At 28.7% G+C, this 22,787-nt stretch overlaps 1 protein-coding gene across 1 annotated transcript in view; it reads right to left on the minus strand.

Annotated features, from left to right (window-relative positions):
* Positions 1-355: 355 nt before the first annotated feature.
* The window catches only part of LOC142323778 (CD63 antigen-like), a 44,364-nt gene continuing 21,932 nt past the window's right edge, over positions 356-22,787 (minus strand). The window contains exons 3-5 of the mRNA XM_075363977.1: positions 17,787-17,957; positions 13,933-14,145; positions 356-8,217 (exon numbers count right to left, since the gene is read on the minus strand). Of these exons, the coding sequence (XP_075220092.1) occupies positions 8,152-8,217; positions 13,933-14,145; positions 17,787-17,957 (450 nt within the window). The 3' untranslated portion in view covers positions 356-8,151. The remainder of the gene's footprint in view (positions 8,218-13,932; positions 14,146-17,786; positions 17,958-22,787) is intronic.

Genomic DNA, 22,787 nt, shown 5'->3' on the forward strand with positions numbered 1-22,787 from the left:
GTACAAGACTACACTTCACTTACACATATCATACTCCGAAGTAATACCTGACGGTGGTTCCCGTAGGCTGAACACGAAAAAAGAGTGTTTCCACTGAATTTTAAATTAGTTTTTCCTGCCCAATTTGGTAAAAATTTCCTGATTCTCAAAATATTATTCTATTGCCGTTTACTCCGCAAAATATATAAATGCTTTATTTTTTGCAGCCTCCACGGTCCCCGTAGCTGCCCAACTCACGCCTTTTTTTATTTATTACTCATTTGAGAGTTTATTTTTTAATAATTTCTTTACAATATCCATTTAAAATAGGGCAGCTTTTTTGTGATAAATTGTTTTAGTAAATTACATAGCAAAGTAGAAAAAAAACATTTAATAAGTTTTTTGCATAAAAATGATCATGGTAACAAAAAGTAACACATATAAGAAATAAAAACTAACTAAAGCAATTTTTTAAAATAATTGGCTTGCGCCTAAGATTCCTAAAAAATTTTCACAAAAACTAGCCTATATTATTTTGCAAGTAAACAAAAAAATTATTTAAAATCTTGGTTTGCATAAAAATGCTAAGAAACACAATTTCAATTTAACAAAAAAAAAATATATGTATGATCACAACTTAAAGGAAAACTAAAATCACTGGGGATAAAGGTAATACAGATAAGAAAACTACAACAGAACACCATTTTTTGTATAGATAACAAACGTTTATGACAAAAATATTTTGTCATTATTATTCTAGCCTATTTGCAGATTGCCATCAAAGTATGGTGCAAGGCCATGATTAATGACCGAAGAGCATTTAGTAGCTCCAATTTGGAATTTTGATGCTATACAGCTATCAGGAAATTTTAAAAGTTGCACCAGTATCTTTATATAAACTTAAGGATAACTTATTTTGTATAACACTGAGAACCCACATAATCTCTGCTTTAGAAACATCGTCTTTAACAAAAATAAGTAATTGTATTGTCATTTTGCGTAAATGAAGTCAGGATTAAAATTTATAATTTGTTGCTGAAATACTATTACTATGACCAGAAGATCTTGGCAAAGAATACACAGATGTATCACAACCACCATTCTCATAACTGATCAAAGTTTTAGTCTGCTGAGTTGAAGTATCACTGAGAGATAAAAAGGTTTTTAATGAAGGCTGGGAATTCTTTATCTTAATTATTTCATTATGCTGCTTTCTTTTATTGTGCAAAGTTATTGTCTTTCAAACCATATTGCAGAGTCCAAAATGTTTTTCGCACACATCACAAAAAGCACAATACACATTTCCAGTTCATCTCAACCAACTGAATTCTGGGTGTAAGTATCTAACCACTGGTCCATCAAACAGGGTCTTTTTACGTCATTTAAATACAATTAATTACCTAAAATACAAAGGTGGTTTGAGAGAAATTCCAAGAAAACAATTAACAAATTAATTTAAATTTGTCAACAGTTAAAACTTCACCAATGAAAATTAACGACAATTTGGTATATTCCTACTTTAATATAAAAGCATAATTGCGGAATGAATTAAGAACAGGATATGTTAATGGTTGCTTGACAATTTGCATCTAATCCTCGCAAATTATTGTTACCAAATTAGTTTTTTAAAATAAATATTTTATTCTTTTGTTTGTTATTGTGTATTATTACACAGCACCTCCTCCCCCCTCATGGACTACCCTTCACCATGAAAGAAGTTAAATTCAGAAAGCTGCTTTCCCTTCTGTTTTGAGTTGGATATGCCCCTGATTTTTCTTTCTTTTTCCTGTTTAGCCACCAATACTACCGTTTAGATAATTCTTCAGAGGATGATGTGTATGAGTGTAGTCTTGTACATTCTCAGTTCGACCATTCCTGAGATGTGTGGTTAATTGAAACCCAACCACCAAAGAACACCGGTATCCACGATCTAGTATTCAAATGTGTAAAAAAAAAAAAATAACTGGCTTTACTAGGACTTGAACACTGGAACTCTCGACTTCCAAAGCAGCCGATTTGGGAAGACGCGTTCACCACTAGACCAACCTGGTGGGATTGGATATGCCCCTGATTGTCCACACCTTATGATTTTCTATAAATCCATTTCTAGAAAGAATCCCTTGTTACATTTTTTCTTTCTGGAAACTTCTCTATTTATTATATATTTGGTTTTACTGATCAAACTTTACAATGGAAACATTCAGAAGAACAAATTTAAATAAATAAAATCTTGGTCCAAAAGGGATTTTAAAATTTGTAAATAAAATGCTCATAGAACTAATCATAACAATTGTGTACAGATATAAACTTAATTACACAGCTTACATACTAATCAATTGTTAAAACAAATTCCTAATTTGTCTCTATGAAAAAAGTGTGTAAAATCAATATTTAACAACTGCTATGTCAAACACAGAGCACGGATTTAAATAAAATAAATATTTAACAAAATTCAGCCATTATGCTTAAACCTCAATGATTATGTATACAGTTATCTATGAACAACATTGGTTTATTTATTTTTTATAATCATTATCCTGAGAATATCTTGTTTAAAATAATATTCATTCTTTGTTTTTGTTCTACTGCATCCTAATTAGACCAGAAATCTGAAGATTGAAAAATTACCTCCCAAGTTTTATATTTAAAAACAAATCATGTTGCAAACATTTTGATTTTTATATTCAAAACAAACGCAATATCAAATTGGTCAATATATTCTGAATAAATAAGTATATTTTATTAAAATTTTTACTATTCCAAAATTTCCAAACAGGTAAATTGAAAACACTTCCAATTAGTATGTTTTTGCCAATTATCTTTACCATTAAACCATCCTAGCAATGCTCAAAAGCATCAAATGAATAGTTTGGTGCGATACACAAAACTAAACAACAGTGCTGTCGAAGTCTCTAGCCAGGTACAGGGTGGACAGCTGCCAGATTGAATTACTAGCCACTAATACACTCCATCAGAGATGAAAATAACAGTGGCACTGTTGTCAGTACTGCAGACCCTCTTACCCTGTCGCAAACTCTATAACTGACTCGCTGCACAGCATGAAGCCAGCTTACTTCCATCTTCTGACCTCCGAGACAAATCATAGACCCTACAACTTCTGTTTAAATTAATTTGGAGGGCTTTTATCTTCTATTTTCATGGCTTGCTTTACTACCACTCCTGTAGCTGGTCTGAGAAGGGAGATGCATCTTTATAACTGGACCTGATGCAGCCGGCCTTGCCAATTGAAACAAAGCACTGTGTTCAGGGGCCTTGCACAGAAGAGGCAAGATGGCACTTATCCCAGCAACTAAATCACTTTACTTCTTCCCATGTCTTAAGACATGGTAGCTGACCCACCTGATTTAGATCCTGCCCATAGCATGTAGCTTATGAGCAGCACAGCAGTTGCATTCTAGTCATTGCAAAAGTCAGCCTGAGGAATATAACTAGAGGTTTTATTCTAAAGGGCACATGCAATGCCCTCTTGCATGTCTTGGGACGTGGGCTCAGTATCTAAGATGTCATGTGGATGGACTTCTTATTGGCTCCCCCTCTGAAGGTCACCTTCTATATATCTAAACTCCCATATTTGGTTAATTCAGGGTCGAGACGTGAAACTGTTGGTTATCTTTCACATAAAATGTTGCCAAATAAATCCTTCTCCTTTAACAAATCTTATTACATTTTCATAGAAATCCTGTTCTAGAATTTATTATTTTTGCATTACTATCAAATGTGTCCAATTAAACCCTTCATGTTCTACAATTTTATCATTATACATTATCCTTGCTTACATAGGCTTTTTTTACAAATTTACCAAAAAATATATACTAACATTAAAAAATTCCAAATAAATTTTTTGCAAATATGCAAAATAATTCACTTCAAAACTAAAAAAAAAAATTCCACATGATGGAGCAGAAAGAAAATTAAGTACATCCATTTCTAGTTGGAATTTGTTTGTGGTACAATTATACATACGAAGGTGAATCAAATATAAACCGAATTTTTGTTTTATAATTTATTGAAGTGTAATAAAAATACACAATATTATTTTTCTACATAATTTCCTTTTTTTGAAACACATTTTTCCCAGTGGATAGGTAAATTTTGATCCCACTTGTAAAATGAGGTGGGCATGTCAACCAACCGTACACGAACGCTTCAACAGCAGCATTGAATTCAAAGTTTTGTCCTCCAAGTGAATCTTTTAGTGGCCCAAACAAATGATAACCATAGGGCCAGTGTACAGAAGGTACTCTAGTGTAGTTCAGAATAAGGGAATAAGGATGCAATTTTTCTTGAGTTATTAATTATATGAGTAATTTTTCTTGAGCAGTGGTATGGGGCAGAGTATTGTGAAGCAGAATGATGTCTCGGATTGGAATTTGACGTCTTTTTTGACGATATACGAGTTTCGCTTTGTCTAAAAGTTGGCAGTAGTACGCAGAATTCACTGCACAACATTCATGGAGAAAATCAACATGCAAAACTTCTTTGAAATCAAAAAATACTGTCGCCAGAACCTTTCCAGCTGATAGTCAAGTTTTGGCTTTATGGGTGCAGTTCCTCCCTTTTTTGCCACTCCATATTTGCCTGTTTTGATTCTGGGGTGTAATGGTGCACCCAAGTTTCATCGCAGGTCATGATTTGATGCAAAAAAAATTCTCCTTCAGCTTGGTAATGACTCAACAACTGCTGGCACACCTCTAACCGATAGAACTAGTGACCTTTGGTGAGAAGACAAAAGACCCATTGTGCTGCCACTTTTTTAAATCCAAGCTCGCCAGTAATGATTGCCTGTGCACTGCTATACCTTATTCAAATCTTAGAAGCAATTCTGCAGTTGTTAACAGATGGTCGTCCTCGATAAGGTAATGAACCATGAAAATGTTTTCAGCAGCACCTGTCCTTGGGCAACATTGGTGACCTTCATTTTCAACTAGTTCCCGTCCATCCGATAACTGCTTCTGCCAATCATACACTTGAGTCTTTTATAGTGTGTTGTCCCTGAACTGTGCCTGAAGTCTTCTCAAAATTTTCTAAGAATAGGATCCCCTCCACGCATTCCTATGTACAACACTGAGAAGTCACGCCCCTCTCCATTAGCCATGCGTCAACGGCAAAAATTCTGGTTTACATATGATTCATCCTTGTACAATAAAGAACTTCTTTACAGTCCATCTAGACTTAATTTTAGTCAACACAATTGCAGCAAGAGGGTAAATATGATGATTTCAAACATGGACTCAGTATGACAAAATGCACTTGTCATGTGGAAATGTTCTCAAGAGGCAAAATGTATTGAGGGTTAATTACTAAAATGGTAGTTAATACAGAGAAATCTCTACCTTTGAAAACTGCACACAACTACTAAACATGTATAGATGAAACATGAGTGTTGTAAAAATGTTTATTGATCAAAATATACAAATTTAGAAAAACTGAAAGTACGCAAATTTCCTTTGAGTTGAACAAATTAGAATGATTATGAACAATTCTAGCAATCCTACATCACCGAAGCGAGATGACATTTAATGCAAATATAGAAAAGTTCATATGACAACCAAAAACAAAATTTATGCTTTGCACAAAGTACATCCAAAACACATCTTTATGTAAACATAAATTACAAAAATACAATATTAAGAAATGATTTACACAAGTAAACAACAACACAAAACATCTGGGTTACAGGGGTGTTTCATAGAAAAAGCTCAAATTTGACAGTAATATGCAAAGAAAAAAAAAATAGTACAATATTCTGTCCAGAAAATTAATAACCGTCGGTAATTTTTTAAATCTTCACTAACATGAGATATGCATTAATGACAAACTTCATCTACTTCAACATCTAAAATGATAGCTGAGCAAACAATCTTTTATTCCAAAGAAAAAGTAAACAGTTATGAGTTGATGTTCTTTGCAATTTTCTGGTAGCTGTCAAGAGTTCTACCTTACTGAAATTATTAAATATGGGCCTAAATTCTTGAAAGCAGACTAGAGAATGATTTTTTTTTTGTTTCTTGGAGACATTTGCATCAATCATGTCACCTACAGTTCTTGGGTTGTGGGAATCAATTTTAGGTGGACAAAAACTAAATCAATTGGTGCATTTTTTGTGGCAGTATTAAATTGATTGATCTTCATGGTGGTGTAGCATCTCATGTCTTTCATCTGGAGGTTTTGGTTTTAAAGCCTGTAAAGGCATGGCACTTTTCAGAAGCTACAAAATTCATCATCCACCAATAACTGTTATTGGGAATCACCCTTCTTGTATAAATAAATATTTATTTCATTCTGAAATTACAGCTACCTACTTACTCCTTTTAAGATGAGAATGAATTTTTAAGCATGTGAAAAATGGCAAGGGTGACTGGGATTTAAAACCAGAATCTTTAGTATGAAAGGACAGCCAAGGTGTGTGCAGAAACATTATCATTCTGCCATGGCAAGAATAGATCATACATTAATTTTTTCAATGTATAAAATAAAAAACATGAGAATTTTATATTAATAAAATTTATGCATTACATTATTACTATAATATAAAGTACTTATCATACACACCAGATAATAAATATATGAGTAATATAAAAAAATGTACATCAATTAGGTACATATATATATAATAATAACAACTAATTACAATATAGTATAATAATACAATAAATCATTCAAGTAAAAACACATAATATAAAGAGTATAATAATATAATTAACATTGTAACAAATATTTTAAAATCTACAACAATTTAGAAACATTTAAAAAAATAATGGAAGAAAGTATAAACACAAAACAGCTGGCTAAGAAATTAAATATATTTCATTACAGAACTGTACATATTTTAACATATTTATTATCAATATACTGTGTTATATAAATACAAACGTTTAAAAAACAAAAAAAAGCAAAATATTTTTATATGGCACATGAATTATGAACGATACTGCTCCTTATGCATCTTAATTTTATAAAACTTCAACATAAAATAGCACAGAATTTTTATTTCTACAACTCATTCTTAAGCCATTGTTTATATTTAATAAATTTTTTTTCATTAAAATTCAATTTTATCTCATTCATTGCTTTATGTTAAAATATATCCATGAACATTTTCTTTAACCAGTGTAATATAATTAAGTAAATAAAACACAGCATCGAATGTACAGTGAAAACAATGACATTTAATACTTTTTTCAGAAAAATATACAAAACAAGAGTATAAAAATAAAAAAATTCAGGACATTAAAGATTACCACTCATTTTATGATTATTAAAAAAAAAAAATTTAATTAAAATTATGACAAGTTAAATTCACTTAAAAAAAATTTTTATTTGGTACAAATCAGCATATGTTAAAAAAAGATTGTTGATTATATTCTATAAAACTTAGTTCACAATAAATTTATGGCAAGAAATAATGATCAAATCTAAATTGATTTGATCCTAGAATAAAACATTTATCAATAAATATTACTATTATGAACTTAAGAGTATTATAAAAAGTTTTATTTTCATTTTTCCTATATATAATTATTTAATAATATTATAAAAGTGCATATCCATTTTAAAAATAAGAACGACAAACGCACTACTTGTATTTATTACAATACATACATATAGTTGTGGCGTAAAAAATCTTATTATAAAAAATGCATTACAATATTACATTATCATATTTAATATAATATAAATGGATATTCATGTAGGCATCACATAAATAATAAAGAATAGATCTCTATGAATTCCTGAATGAATAAAAAATAAGATCAATTATTTCACCATTAAAAAAAATATTGGTCCAAATATATTACAGAATAGATACAACAAACAAAAAATAAACATTTACAATTTAATTACATTTACCAATATGTTTGTTTTCTTTTAACATCAAAGATAGGCTAAAAACCATAAAACTGAAATAATTGTAGAATACAATGAGAGATGGATAAAATAAAACACTCACAAACAACATAAACATATTAATAATAAAAAATAATGCATCAAAACCATTTATTTTCTTTTTTTGTCATCAAAATTATTTAACAATAAAATTTTTTTTGTGTACTTTTTAAGAATACTGCCTGAAGTGAATTTATTATATTATAATAATGGCAGACAAAAGATACAGTAAACACAATTGGTTGGTTTTATTTATGGTTTTGTTTACACAGTTTCATATTCTTGTCTGATTGAACGAGCCAAGCAGCAGGCAAATATCACCCCAACCAGCTGTAAAAAAATTAAAACCTTTTAATAAAAGTTATAAAACTAACTATAATTAAGAATAAACATGATATTTAATTTGATACACTGTTCAATTCCTATGTAAGCACTTTCCTTGTGTGTACATAATAATATGTACTGCAAGTGATGAAAAAATACAAAGTCTAAGCCAGAAACTGAACTCAGGACTTCCAGTGTGTTGATTTCTCTGCCATCTGAACCAATAAATAAATTAATATACAGGAGATGTAACATATACTCTACTACATTCGACAGGTTTAATTACTCATTAAATATATTTTTATCTTTAGTTATCGGTGGTATACAACCTTTATCCACCTACCATAATATTATCAATCAAAGTAACTAAGAAGTTTTAACAAAGCATCTTAATGGTCTCTGGTTTTGAGATTACCTTTTTCTCAAGAAATGCAATGCTAGTATTTTAAACTGAATAGATCTAGGGAGTAAAGTCTACAAGTAAAGAATATCAGTTGGAGAAAGAATGCATAGATGGGAACCAAAAACCATCCTAACCTCTGACTGAAAAAAGCCACTAACTGGATAGATATGGTTTGACTGCAGATAATGTTTAATTCACAATGAAAACTTTATTTGTCTTTTAAAAACGTTGTCACAACCTTTATTTCTCTTCATTCAATAAAAATAAGTGCATTTTTAAATTACCAATATTTTAGTTAAATTGTATTTTAAAACCATTTATCTTTGTATTTCTGGCTTTTCTAATGTCTACTATACAACCTACTAATTAAAAAAAAGAAGTTATTCTAATTATTTCTGAATTCAAGGTTAGAATTTTATCTAATAATAAAAATAAATAGATTTATCAGTTCTAATGTTATAGAAATAAGAAATACTAAAATGATTTACAAATTAAAATAATTGCACTTTTTTAAATTTTAATAATTATCTTTTTTAGATGCTGATGTAGATATATGTGCCAAATATTAATAAGATATCTCAATCTATTTTCTGAGTTATTAATTTCTACTTAAAATATATAAAAATGTATGGTGGTATCAAGAAAAATAACCAAATGATTAAAATAGTGATTATATGATTTTTTTCTTCAATTTTTCATGCCTTGAATCAATTTGATAATTTAATGTTTTTCCCTGGGGCAACTTGTACCAAAATGATATATATATAAACACTCATAACATCTTAGGTAATAGGAATCGCCTACTATTTATTTTGATTAAATCTATTATAACAGATTCAGGGTTGTTACAAGGGCTATTCAATAATTAAAAATGGCTGTGAAGGTAAAACAGTTGATAAGAGGGTTATGATACTTTCAGAACAGTAAATTGGTAACCCTGTCATGACTTTTGATCAACTGTTTGAGTAAAATCATTTTTTTATAAACTCAAAATCTCATTTTATGATGGTGTCCTCTTGAAGTTTACAATTAGGTAGTACGGTGTGCAGTGATCTCTTTTTTGTTTACCTAAGATGGAAAAACATTAACATTTACTGTTGTGTGACCAAACAATATGGATAAAGTTGTTTGAACTGCAGAAATGTTTACAAGTGGGTAAAACATTTAAAGACGTCAAACTTCAGTGACTGACAAACACTGTTCTGGAAGTCCAATTGGAATTTAAACTCTAGCGCTTGAAATTCGTAGACTCTTTTATCCAAGAGAGAAGGATTATAGTTACAATTATAAGTATATGTCAGTACGGTTCATAACATTATCACAGACAAGCTCAAGTATAAAACAGGAGAAAGATGGGTTCCAAGAGAGTGACAGATCACCATAGAGGCAAAACTTTGCATGTGCAAAGAGCTGAAACAACATCTGCAGGAAGATGATGTTTTTGCACAGCATTCTAACTTGCAATAACTAAGATGTCTATCTTTACAACTACAATGTCACATCATCTTAATTCTAAAGATGAGACATGGATTTACCATTATGAACCAGAATACAAAAACAGAACACAGAGTGGAAGCAAACAAGTTCACTTGTCTACAAAAAAATTTGGAACCAACCATTAACAAGAAAAATCATGATGATAATCTTCTGGAATGCAAAGGATCAGGTTTTTATTGATTTTCTAGAAGATTAGCAAAAATAAATAGGGCATACTACTGTGATGCACCCTGGATCTCAACACATAAGTGTAATTCTGCTTCATGATAACAACCAGCTTCAGACAGCTCAGGTAACTTGAGAAACCATCAAGCATCAAGATCTCACCCTCTATGCAGTTCTAAGTTGGCCCCATCAAATTTCCAGTTGTTTGATACATTGAAGGAGGTGGTGCTACATGGTAAGAAGTTTAACAAAAATGATGTCATCATCAAAGAAAATGTGCGATTTCTTGACAGCAGGCATAAATAAGCTGAATCCAAGATGGATTAAGTGTATTATTAATGCTGCTGGAGATAATGTTGAAAAGTGATAATGATGCAACATAAATTAAGTAAACAGTTTTATTTCCAGAGCAATCTGTATCTTTAACTATTGAATGATCCTTATAAAAGCATATCAATTTTGTAAAAGCCCACATGAAAGTTATAACATAATCATTTCAATCTATAAGAGCCAAAATATATAAGGTATCAAATTATTAATCTATACTATTATATAAAGAGGAAGAGAGCCTATGTTTGTTCAGGATGTATAAAAAAACTACCTGATCTTTCACAATTAAATTATTTGAGTTTAATTCAGTGTTTCAAGTGTTAAAATTGATTTTTGAATTTTTTTGGAAACCCTGTTATTTTTATATTTTCTCTGTAATAAATGAAGAAACAATTTGAATTTTGGTAAGCGTAATCTTCATTTCAATAAACCAATTCCTAGATTTTTTAAATTCAACCTTGAAAGGATATGAAGAAAGGTAAAAGATTTTTTGAACAATGATTGTTTTCCAATCTCGACTATAGTAAATGAGATATTCAGTAAATTTGGGCATGCAAATACTCACCAGATAAATATTTAAAAACTATTTTAACATTTTTTTTTAAGGGGTGTAATGGTATCCGGCACAGTGGCTCAACCACTACAGCCACTGCCACTATTAGTGTATGTCTGACTGGCTGCACCTGCCTCCTGTTACTTGACTAATAAACATAAAATAAAAAGATTGGCTGCTACAGGAAACGCAAGTAACCATATAGTGCAGGTGAAGCTGCAACAGGTAGCTGGTTTGCTTATAAACAAGAAATTTTAAAAACCTTTTATAAACTAATGAACTAGCATATTATAACTATTATTTGAAATTATTAACTTGATTTGTAACTTGAATGATCTTTGGATTTGTAATACAAATCCAAAGATTTCAGGATTGATTCTGACAATCTCCACATATATAGAGCAGCTTTTTTTCTCAATTTATTTTCTGTAATTTAATAATTGATGCAGTAGTATGTGATAATAATTTGATTATTTACTGAAATTGAATTTTACTTGTTAACCCTAATGGTGGCAAATGTAGTATTCTATACTACTACCACATTTTGTTAAGAGCATTTTGTATGTACTCTTGTACATATACCAAAATTATCTAATAAAGAAAAGTAATTTTACATTTTCAGATTACAAGGCAGTAGTTACTTTAATGTTTAAATCATTATTTTGGTAATTATCAAAAATAAATACATTATATATTAGATGAAATGTTAACTACAAATTTAGTATGAATTAAAGAAACATTCTTTTTAAATAGTACAAAATGTGTTTAACATTAGTTTATAAGGCTGGTTTATTCTTAATATTGGTATTTACTGCCTGCGCTTACTTCTAAATGATACTAAAATATTCTTTTGAAAATGTATCCAATTCTTAAAGAAAAAAACCCAGCACAAATTTGAAAGTGACAAACAAATAGGCTTTCTGTGGTTGTTTCTCTTAGTGGTTTTGTTGAATTATAATTCAACAAACAATCTTTCAGTTTGTGTTTTGAGATGTAGTTTTGTTATAATTTAATAATATTTAGTGAAATGTGAAAATATAATTTTTGTTCAGTAAATTAGTAAATATAGTTCAGTAAATATAATGACAGGTTATTATTTTTTAATAGACTATTAAATATAGAAAAACTATAATCTATTTATAATTATATTAATGATTAATTTAAACTATGTAATGACAGCAGTTTGCCATCTGCCACTTGCACAACAGCAAATCACTGTCTATATTTCTTTATCATTATTAACAGTTTGTTAACTCAACAGAAAACAGTTCTGTGTAAAATAAATGGTTTAACCTTCATATTTTAAGTTGTTTTGTATAACATATAATTGTTATTTATTTTCTATTGTTTCTTATTTGCCTAAATAAGCTGGATTCATCATGGTTCTTCTACTTAAATATGATAATATACATGTAAATAACGAATTATATGAAAAAATTGAATATATAATCAAAATTAATTTTACAGAAACTATTACGCCAATTTCGTTAATGCTTTTATTTCAGCATTTAGATATTTTATTTCCCATCTAGATATTTTTTAATGTGAATGCTAATGATTATATTAAATATAATCCATTGTTACATATTCAGAACACTCAAAATACACACATTCTGAATGTTCAAATAATAAAAATATATTAAGTGTAATAACACCCTACTATAACAAAAAAAGCTGTTACAAAAATAGTTAATAAAGTTTTCAAAATTCAGTACTATGACTCTTTTCAGAAAATTTGTTTACATATTTCTTATAATGATCATTTATTTATGAATCTAAATATTCTATTTTCAGCTATCAGAATACTGGAGTTATAATAAATTAAAAAAATATTTAAAATTTATTTTCACTAACTGTAAACCCCCAAACATGGACATATGTAGTTCTATATTATATTTGATACAATACCCTTCCTATGAATTGAGATCATGCTGAATCCACATGATAAAGAACTTCTATTTTCACTACTGATGTAACTTAGCTTTTTTATTTTGCCATTTTTAAGTGATAACTGATTACTGAAATAATCTAAGTTTGAAAATATTTATTCAAATGAAAATTAAAATGAATTTTTTTGGATTACTAATTCTAATCCATATACAAAACAGTAAGTAAGATGCTGGAAACAGAAATGACAATAATAAAGACAAAATTGTAAAAAGAGGGAAAACAGATCTCAGAAATACTGACAAAATTTAGCAGTCAGTTATTGTTTTAAAAATATAATACACTGAATAAATCCAGAAATAATTATAAAAATAAGGACAATAAAAAAGTTTAGAGAAAAAAAATCTTTACTAGAGATCAAAATATTTTAATCATTTTAGTACGCATCAGAAAAAATAAGTTGTACTTGCACAATTCTTAAAAATATAGTGAAATCTTAGAAAGAGTAAAAATTTTATAGAAAAACTTAACTTCAGAAATTAAAAAATGAATGCATTAAAATAAATAACCTCAGTAAGAACTCAGAGCATTGAATAAGAAACTTACTCAATCCCAACACTTAAAAACACAAACCGAACTGTCATGCAGTCACACATACCTATGTATTCTAGCATAAACACAAGACTTTTCTTAATTTTTAATAAGTACAATAATTTTTAAATTAAACAGTGTACATGTAATTATAATATACCCTAGGTTTGCTTGACTAGAATGTATTGTTAATCTGAAAATTTGGAAACAAACAATGCCCAGGAGAAAATACCAAGAAAAGAATATTAATATTTATAAATTCAACAATATAAAAATAGTAAAAGTTTTCTTATACCTGAACACATGCAACACCAACACCAAAACCTCCAACAAGTACGGTGTTATGTTCAAGAGTGGTTTGCAATGATTGTAAACAACCCTTTTGATATGCTTTATCATAAGTACACTGGTCTTCGACTGGTATATTTGAGCAACAGGAGTGTGGCAGAGTGGGACTTTTCAGTACCTTTTCCCAATCTTTTGGTTCATTTACACCACAGCATTGGAGCTAAAGTTAAAATAAAATAAAAATTTTATTAAAAAGAAAATATTTACATTAAAGTTTATATTATTTAAAATAAAAAGTTTAGTTTAAAACCAAAAGAATGAGATGCCTTTTCATATCATTCATTTAAAAAAGATTTTTTTTTTTCAAATCTAGCAGTAACTGAAGAACAGTACACAAGGATTATGGTATTATATTTTTGCAGATCTAAATACAGTATAAAGCACAGCAATAAATATGCTGATTTTGTGTGAAATTCAAATAAGTTCATACAACCAACCAAAATCATGTAGATCAATATATCTGGTGGACTGTAGTAGAAAAGCGCTAGAATTCAACTTATCAATATCTAAAAATTATAGATTTCAGATATAGATTAAAGTGACATGATAAAATTATATACTGATAATAAGCATAAGTGTCAGTCAGTTAACTCAAAAAGTACACAATATATTTGAACAGTCTCAAAAGTTCTATTGCATATCTTATTATAATGGTTATTTTTATATATATAAAACGTAGTGTAACAGGTGGAGAAGGTTCCAGAAGAAGAAAGAACAATAAAAAGAATAATCCAGAACGGAAAAAAAGAATTCTTTGTGGAAAGAATTTACAGAAACGTTAGAATTTATAGAGTAGTTGCAGATAGTAGAAATCATTACACTTTAACAAACAAAAGGGTGGATTCTACTGTTACTACAGCTCAAGCCCTATGTCCAGAGATATAAATACTGCTGAGGGCCAGCAAAGTTCAGTCAGAACATGAGTGGGGTGACAAACGAGCAAGAAAGCATCATTAGTATTGTTGGGATAGTGTTGTCACAGATAAGTAAAAGAAGCTAAACATGGGAACAAAGTGATGTTATGTTATTCATTTATAAAAATGTAAGGTAGCTTTCCTTTTTGTATACATTAAAAGTAAATAATTATTGCATAAAGTGAATTGTTCATCTTATTGTTATATATCTCTTGTTAATTTTATATTAATTTGCATCAGCTATTTATAGTTTATAGTAAAATTGGAATTGTATTTTGCTATTTATAATTGACTTAATTTGTATATGTGTATTATTAATCTGTACATGATTCTGGAGTAAATAAACTGTATTTGTAAGAATTTTTACGTGTGATATCTCTCAATATCCTAGTCAAACTGCAAACATAGGACAATAGTTAAATTAAAACAACACTGTGTTGTTAAGTAATATGAATATTCATATTCACATATAAATGTTAATTATTCTCACTTATAACTAATAAAAAATTACTCTAACAAGTTACTATAAAAAATATTATATACCTCAGACAAGAAATAACATTTATTATACTATGTACAAAAATAATAAAAGAAAACAAAATACTGCAAAACAGATGTTATGATTGCTAATACATTTTGAATGAGATTTTATTGTTTGTAATCTGACTAATACAGTTCAATTAATCATATATCTTTGAACATATCAGTTGAAATTAGAAAAGACAAAACAATGATTTGAATCAGTTTTGCAGCTTCTACTGAAGCAAAGAAGAGAAAAATAACTAATTGACAGCTAGGTTAATAGTTAGTACCACGCCAATCAGTTGTTAAACAGCAATCATGTATGATTCTGCAGAACAAGATTAGACACTACAGAAGCCAAAAATATTTTTAAGTAGATTTGAATGGACCGTAACTAAATGATATTAATAATTAGTATTCAATTAAAGGTACGGTCTCAGAATCAATTGGTCAGAAACCTGATGAGATTAATTGGTGTAATATATTAGATTTTCAAGGATTCAAAATCAGTATATGCTTGAATTTAACCTTGTGGTAGCACTGAAAAGGACTGTTTGAGAGTTTTTCAGCGGTTACTCAGAAAAGGGCTGATAGTGTGTTCGATGGGGTAGCATCAGGGAAGTCGAGAAGGGTTGTTGAATCTGGTCACTCACTGGTCTCCAGAAATGTAGACTTGGCTGTAATCGGGGAGTTGCCACTGTGGTGGGATGTTGGGCAGTCAGCTGGCTTGGTGGGAGGGGTGGTTTTGCAGGCATGTAGGTATACTGTAACTCTAGCTGACATCCAAATGGCTAGCATTGCACTTGCCGATATGAACCACAGAATGTAGCAATAATATAAATATAAATACACATGCACATGCAAGCAAACACACACATAGGGGGTGATATTAAAGTATGGAAAGTGCTTCATATTTTAAAATTGCGGGATACAAGAAGGCAAAAACAGGGGAAGATCTTCATAGTTACAGAATTACTACTTTATGATGTGTTTGAAATCTTTGTCTGCCTCTTGGATCCATCACTTTGAATCAAACATTTTTTTAAATAGCACGGTAGATATGTATTACATGATTTTAATATAACATTTTATAAGAAAAATGATGGTGAAAACCTTTCTCAATAAATGCCATCACTTTTTAGAGTTATACACAATCAAAGTTGTAAAAATGGAAATATCACAGTAGTTATAAAACAAGATAATACAACTCATTTAATTTGTAGTAGTGTTGCAAGTTATTAGTTATTGTGTATTATTATTAGCGACTATTATTGTGAAGACTGTTATTAATGTCTGGACCATTAATTTCATCATTAACAGTTTAAAGTTTGTTATTAAATGTAATTCTGAATATAATATAAAATAAAAAAGTTACTACAGGGATTTTTTTACTACAATCACAAAAATAGCAATAGCAAAAAACAGTTTTCATTGTTGTTTTTCTTGTAATTATGTTACATAAAAATCATGTACAATATGTCAACCTTCCTACTTATACATTAAACGGTTGTTTTTTTCCATCTCCTGGGCTCAAGATACTAAATAAATACCAGAACTAAATATTAATAAATAATGGTTATTATACTGTTTGTTTGTTATTATTTACCTTCAAAAACATGAAAAAAGCCTGTCTTGTGACCAATTGGTCCCATTGGCATGCTTAAGAGACCAACCAGTCATATATTTTTTACCTTACATAATATTCAATTTATTTCAAAACAATATTCACAAGACAAACAAAAATTATAATGAAATTACCATTATTTATTACGATTATTAGATTTATGCTTTTATTTCTTAAGATTTGTTATTTATTTAACAAAAAAAAGTCTTTTTGTTGAGAATATGTATAATCTTTTATTACATTATTTGATCCACGAAGAACCAACAGTTCAATTTATATATATGGTAGGTAACACAGTTGCAATTTCTGTTGAAGCAACACTGTTTTGAGATTGACTATTTTCACAATGTTCTGTGGGCAGAATATTACGAGAAATATCTTCTACATTTATTTCTACTCTTATCTATTAATTCAAACTGACATGAATCTTCAACATTTGAATGATCACTCTCAGACAATCAGATTCAGAATTATTATCTTCATAGTCCTGGCAATCTTCTACATTGGAATCTGAGTGCAAAGTTTTTTCTTGACACAGAGCACCTTTGTCATATGAAGACTTCTCTCATTTTTTTTTAATATTAGATAATGTAATGATTATAAAACTATTTATGAAAAAAAATCCCCAAATATATATTATATTATATTATAAAAGTGAAGGAGAGCAAATGATTACAACATCAGACAGAAAGATAAACTAGATGATGTAATGGAATGAATGACAACCTAAAAAAAACTTACATCGAATTGAAGAACATCCCATGAATTGGTGTAATCCTTTGTAATATTGTATTTTTCCATAGCTGTAGTCATTCTTGACTCCAACATATCATGAATATCATCCTGCATTAAATAACCAGTGACTCCTCCAGCAACTTCAGTAATAAATATAACACATAACAAGATAGCGAACTGAAAGATTAAAGTTACAAATAATAATAAATAGTCAAAATAAAGTAAATTGAATATAAATTATTACAATGAACACTCAAAAATATACAATATTCAAGAATACTTAAACTACTATTAAAACATGATAAATAACAAAGAAAAATCTTTATACAAGTATAAAACATATACAGTATAAAAAACCTATTATACATTGTGCTTCCAGTTTTTTAAACGTTTTCAAATCAGATAATCATCTTGAAGGATCCAGTTTTACTGTTAACCCCAACAGGATGTGAAAAGCTACCCTCTACTTAATAAAGGTAAAATATCTATAATAATAATTAATATAAGGTAAAGTAAGGTAAGGTTATATAAAGTAATAAGGTATAATATCTATAATGGCAAGCCAATGAGTTTTTTTTGCAACAATAGGATGACAAAATTTCACTCCCAAAACCTGGAAAAAAACACTGTTCAGTTCTTCTCAATAAAGTATAAATAGGCATTTAAAAAAATACTGAACTAAATTGACAGTTACCTCCAACAGAAATTTTCATGATTTTCCTAATCTATTTGAATAAACCAATATTTTGAGAAGTATAAACACACTCTTAGAGGAATTATATCTTCCAAGTACCGGAAGAGATGAAAAGGAGGGCAAATAAGATGAGTATCACATACAGAACTGACAATATCTGTATTAACATTCAAATTCTGGAAACAAAAGATGACTCTCAATGATTATTTAAAGCACTGAGAGCAATGTATATATATATATATATATATAATTCAACTAAATCCATCCAAGTAAAGATATAAGACAATTCTTACCTTACTTGTATATTTATTTATATAAAAATAGAGTATCCACTTATTACCAACAATTGTTATATATATTTTTTTCATGAATTTTGCATCATCAGTTGTGTGATATTTATAAATTTTACATATTAAATGATTAAAACTGCAATAATATAAAAGAGCATATTAAGTCATTAAATAAAATATATTAAAACATATATATGGCCAGCCAAATACTGCAGTACTGAACTATATAAATAAATAACTTATGAAACATCTATGAAGATGCTGCTATCTATTACAGCTTTTATGAGTGTCACTCCTCTGCAAAATCTGTCTATGAGTTGATCAAGTTGAATTTTTGGTTATATTTATATATATAATATTTTCCCAAAACATTTAAATTTTTATTTATGTTTCCTTTTATAATTTCTGATGTCTAAATTATTATTAACATCGGCAATGCAATGTTTACTGTTGGTGATACGCAACTTTAGAGAAGCCCAATTTTTTATTTTTATAGTGCCTAAAATGTTTATAAAATCTGGCTTTAAATGATGTATTGGTTTAACCTATATAAATATCCTCACAATCATTACACTTTATCTTATAACTCCACATAAATTGTATAAATCATATTTTTATTGAAATATTTTATTATGTGGGTGTTAGTTTTGTATGCAGGTTTAAATTTATCCTTGTCATAAACTTTGATTATATTTTCAAAAATACTGTTAGTGCATGAATACTTTAAGTAAACGTTATCAATCTTCTGTGCGCTATGTATTGGTATCAAAGTTATTGTACCATTAATTTTTGATATTTGTTTTTTATATATACAGTAGGACCCCGATACTTCATCACCTTTGGGACCGAAGGGGTGAAAAATTAACAGAAATGATGATTTACCGAATATTGTAACAAAAGTCTGCTTATATAAAAATTAATGCTGTATTGGCCTAACTGTTATCACCTCCCTCCTGTTACTAAACGTGTCATAAAAAAACTGTTAACCGATGAGATTTAACCACAGTATTCTACTGAACACTTAGCATTTTATTATACAGCAACATGCAGTGTACCATAAGTAAACCATTAACACAATTTTTTATAGAAATGACGTATATACTTTACTGCACTATATTTAAAAAAAATCACTACACATACAACACTATAATACATAAGTCAAAGACTAATACACAGTAACTACAGAACATTGTAGGCCTACGTTTTGTTATTTAAGCACTTCTTTCTATAAAACCTGTAACTTAACAGGTACTGTATTTAAATTTATGTTTACATATTTACACTTCATTTTACTTTCTAAAGAAATCTGTAATTTTTCTTTGCACTTTAACATTCCTTTCTTTTTCTAATGCAAAGTGACGAACTTGTCGCATAGCAATTAACTTCGCCCCACTTGTGCTTCGTTTTGATCAGAATACCATTTGATGCATTTCATCTTCTTTGCAGCTCATTTTACTTACTGGATTATCATCAAATTCTTCATCTACGACACCTTCCTTTAAATTGTCTTTATTTTTAATATCAATAACAATTTCTTCATCATTTAATATCTCGTAGCCTAAATTTGTGTCATTTAATTTTATCCATTCTTCTGTTTCCCTCATTTAAACCAGGAATGCTCATAAGTTTCTTTCAATTTCAAATTTTGTCTGCATTTTCTTCTTCAGGTTCTGATAGCTGGTCGGACAGTTATTCCAGCTCAAGGAGCTAAAAAAAAAAAAAAAATCTCAAACTTTTGTTAATTCAAAACTTTTAATAACTTTTTTGCTAGACATTTTTGCTCCATAAGTACAGTATAAGTACAACAATAGTATGAAAAACTGACTCACATGATGCAAAGTTCACTACTGTAATGAATTTCAGAAATGGAAAGGAAATGATATAACACAGTATTTTTGAAAAAGTACTATACTGTGTAAGAAATATGTAAACACTGATTAGATAACAATGCCCAAATGAAGATGTTTATGAAGTAATTTTATCAGTTCTTTTCTCGCGGATTAATGTAATTTATACATAACATACAATAGACTCATATAAAAACTGATCGCAATTAAGGGTAAATTTTTATTCTGTAGGCCTAAGCAGATAAGAGCACTTACTAGTAATTAGAAATTTAATTTACTTTTGTGTATCAGTGTTGTACCTCTAAAATAAAAATCACAACTTTGCCAAAGGAGTGACAAATTATTGAATGAGACGAATTAACAAGGTTTTACTGTATTATTAATTACATACATTTTGAATTGCAATTTGTTTTATATTTATTTCTGTATTTAATTTTTCTTTATTATTTTGTATATAATGGATAGCTAGCTCTGTTAATAATATTTGTATATATGTTAATAGTATGAGACCAAGGATGATTTGACTTTTTTTGAAGTGTACTTCATTGGATATAGGTTTTCTGTATACCCAAGTTATAATTCAATTATGTTTATTAATTTCAATGCTAACAACTAGAAAATTTACTGGTCAGTTTATATCTATTTCATATGTAACTTTTAAATCGGTATAATATGAGTTAAGTTTATTTAAAATTATGAGGTGCTCATTGTTTACAACCGGATCAAAAACAACAAAAACATCATCAACATAACGAGTACAAAATGAAACTTTGTGTGTGAATAATGCTATAAACTATTTTATTTTTAAAATCTTGTAAGTATATTTCTAACATAATGGCTACAAAGGAAATCCCATAGGCAAGGTATTTTCCTGTGTATAACACTTGTTAAATTCAAAGTAAGTTTGTTGACATATTCCTTATAATAGTGATGATGTTAACAATAAATTTAGGGTCTTCATGATCGTTTATTAATTTGTTTTTTATTACACAAATTGTTTTATCAATAGGTATGATAGGATGCACGTTACAAATATCAAAATTCACCATCTTAGTGTTTATGCCAACTGTTAAGTTTTTAATGTATTTACAAATTCATATTCATTTTTTATGTTATAAGTACATTATAAATTCATTTTTATCCTAAGGATTTTATCTATTATTTTGGAAATGGTATAAGGTGGAGCAGATGAAAAATCAATCAAAAGTTGCATTGGGATGCCTGGTTTATGTACTTTTGGAAGTCCTGCTAATTCTGGAGTGACCAATTCAAAAGGGTATAATCTAGTATGGCATCTTAAATTATTATAAAATTTTGTTTTAATTTAAACCTCCATACAAAACTAAGAACCAGATAATAAAATATTTAAAAAACAATAAAAATACTGATTTATGCAATTTATGTAGGGTTTAGAAGACAAAGTGTAATGATTGTGAAGATACTTATAGAGATAAAACCAATACATCATTTAAAGCCAGATTTTATGAACATTTTAGGTATTAAAAATAAAAAAAAAGCTCCTCTAAACTTGCGGATCACCTTATAAACAATAAACATTCCATTATCGATGTTAATAATAATTTAGAAATATTAGATATTAAAAACTTAAACATAAAAAAATCTAGATAAGAAAAATATTATATACATAAATATAAACAAAAATTCAACTTGAAACTCACAGACAGATTTTGAAGAAGACAATCATAAAAGCTGCAATAAACAGCAGCACCTTCATAGATATTTCATAAGATATTTATTTAAATAGTTGCATAGTTCATAGTTAGTACTGCAGTATTTGGCTAGCCACAAACATGTTTAAGTGTTTGATTTTAATATATTTTATTTAATGACTTCATATGCTCTTGTATATGATTGCAATTTCAATCTTTTAATATGTAATTTTATAAATATCACACGATTGATAATGCGGGATTCCAGGAAAGTATTTTCATGAAAAAATATAACATACAAATAAGTTAATAATTGTTTTATATCTGTATCTGGGTAAATTGAGTTGAATTATATATTTGCATTTATATTAGTGTACAAGTGATATGAGTCTTGAAAGGACTGATTTTAGAAAAAATATATATAAAAACATAAGTTAAACTTACTATATTAATTTCCAATAATCGACTTTCACAGGATCCCGCATCTTCAGTTTGTATTGAATTTT

Source organism: Lycorma delicatula, chromosome 4 (assembly GCF_047948215.1).
Source record: "Lycorma delicatula isolate Av1 chromosome 4, ASM4794821v1, whole genome shotgun sequence".
NCBI classification, from domain to species: domain Eukaryota; kingdom Metazoa; phylum Arthropoda; class Insecta; order Hemiptera; family Fulgoridae; genus Lycorma; species Lycorma delicatula.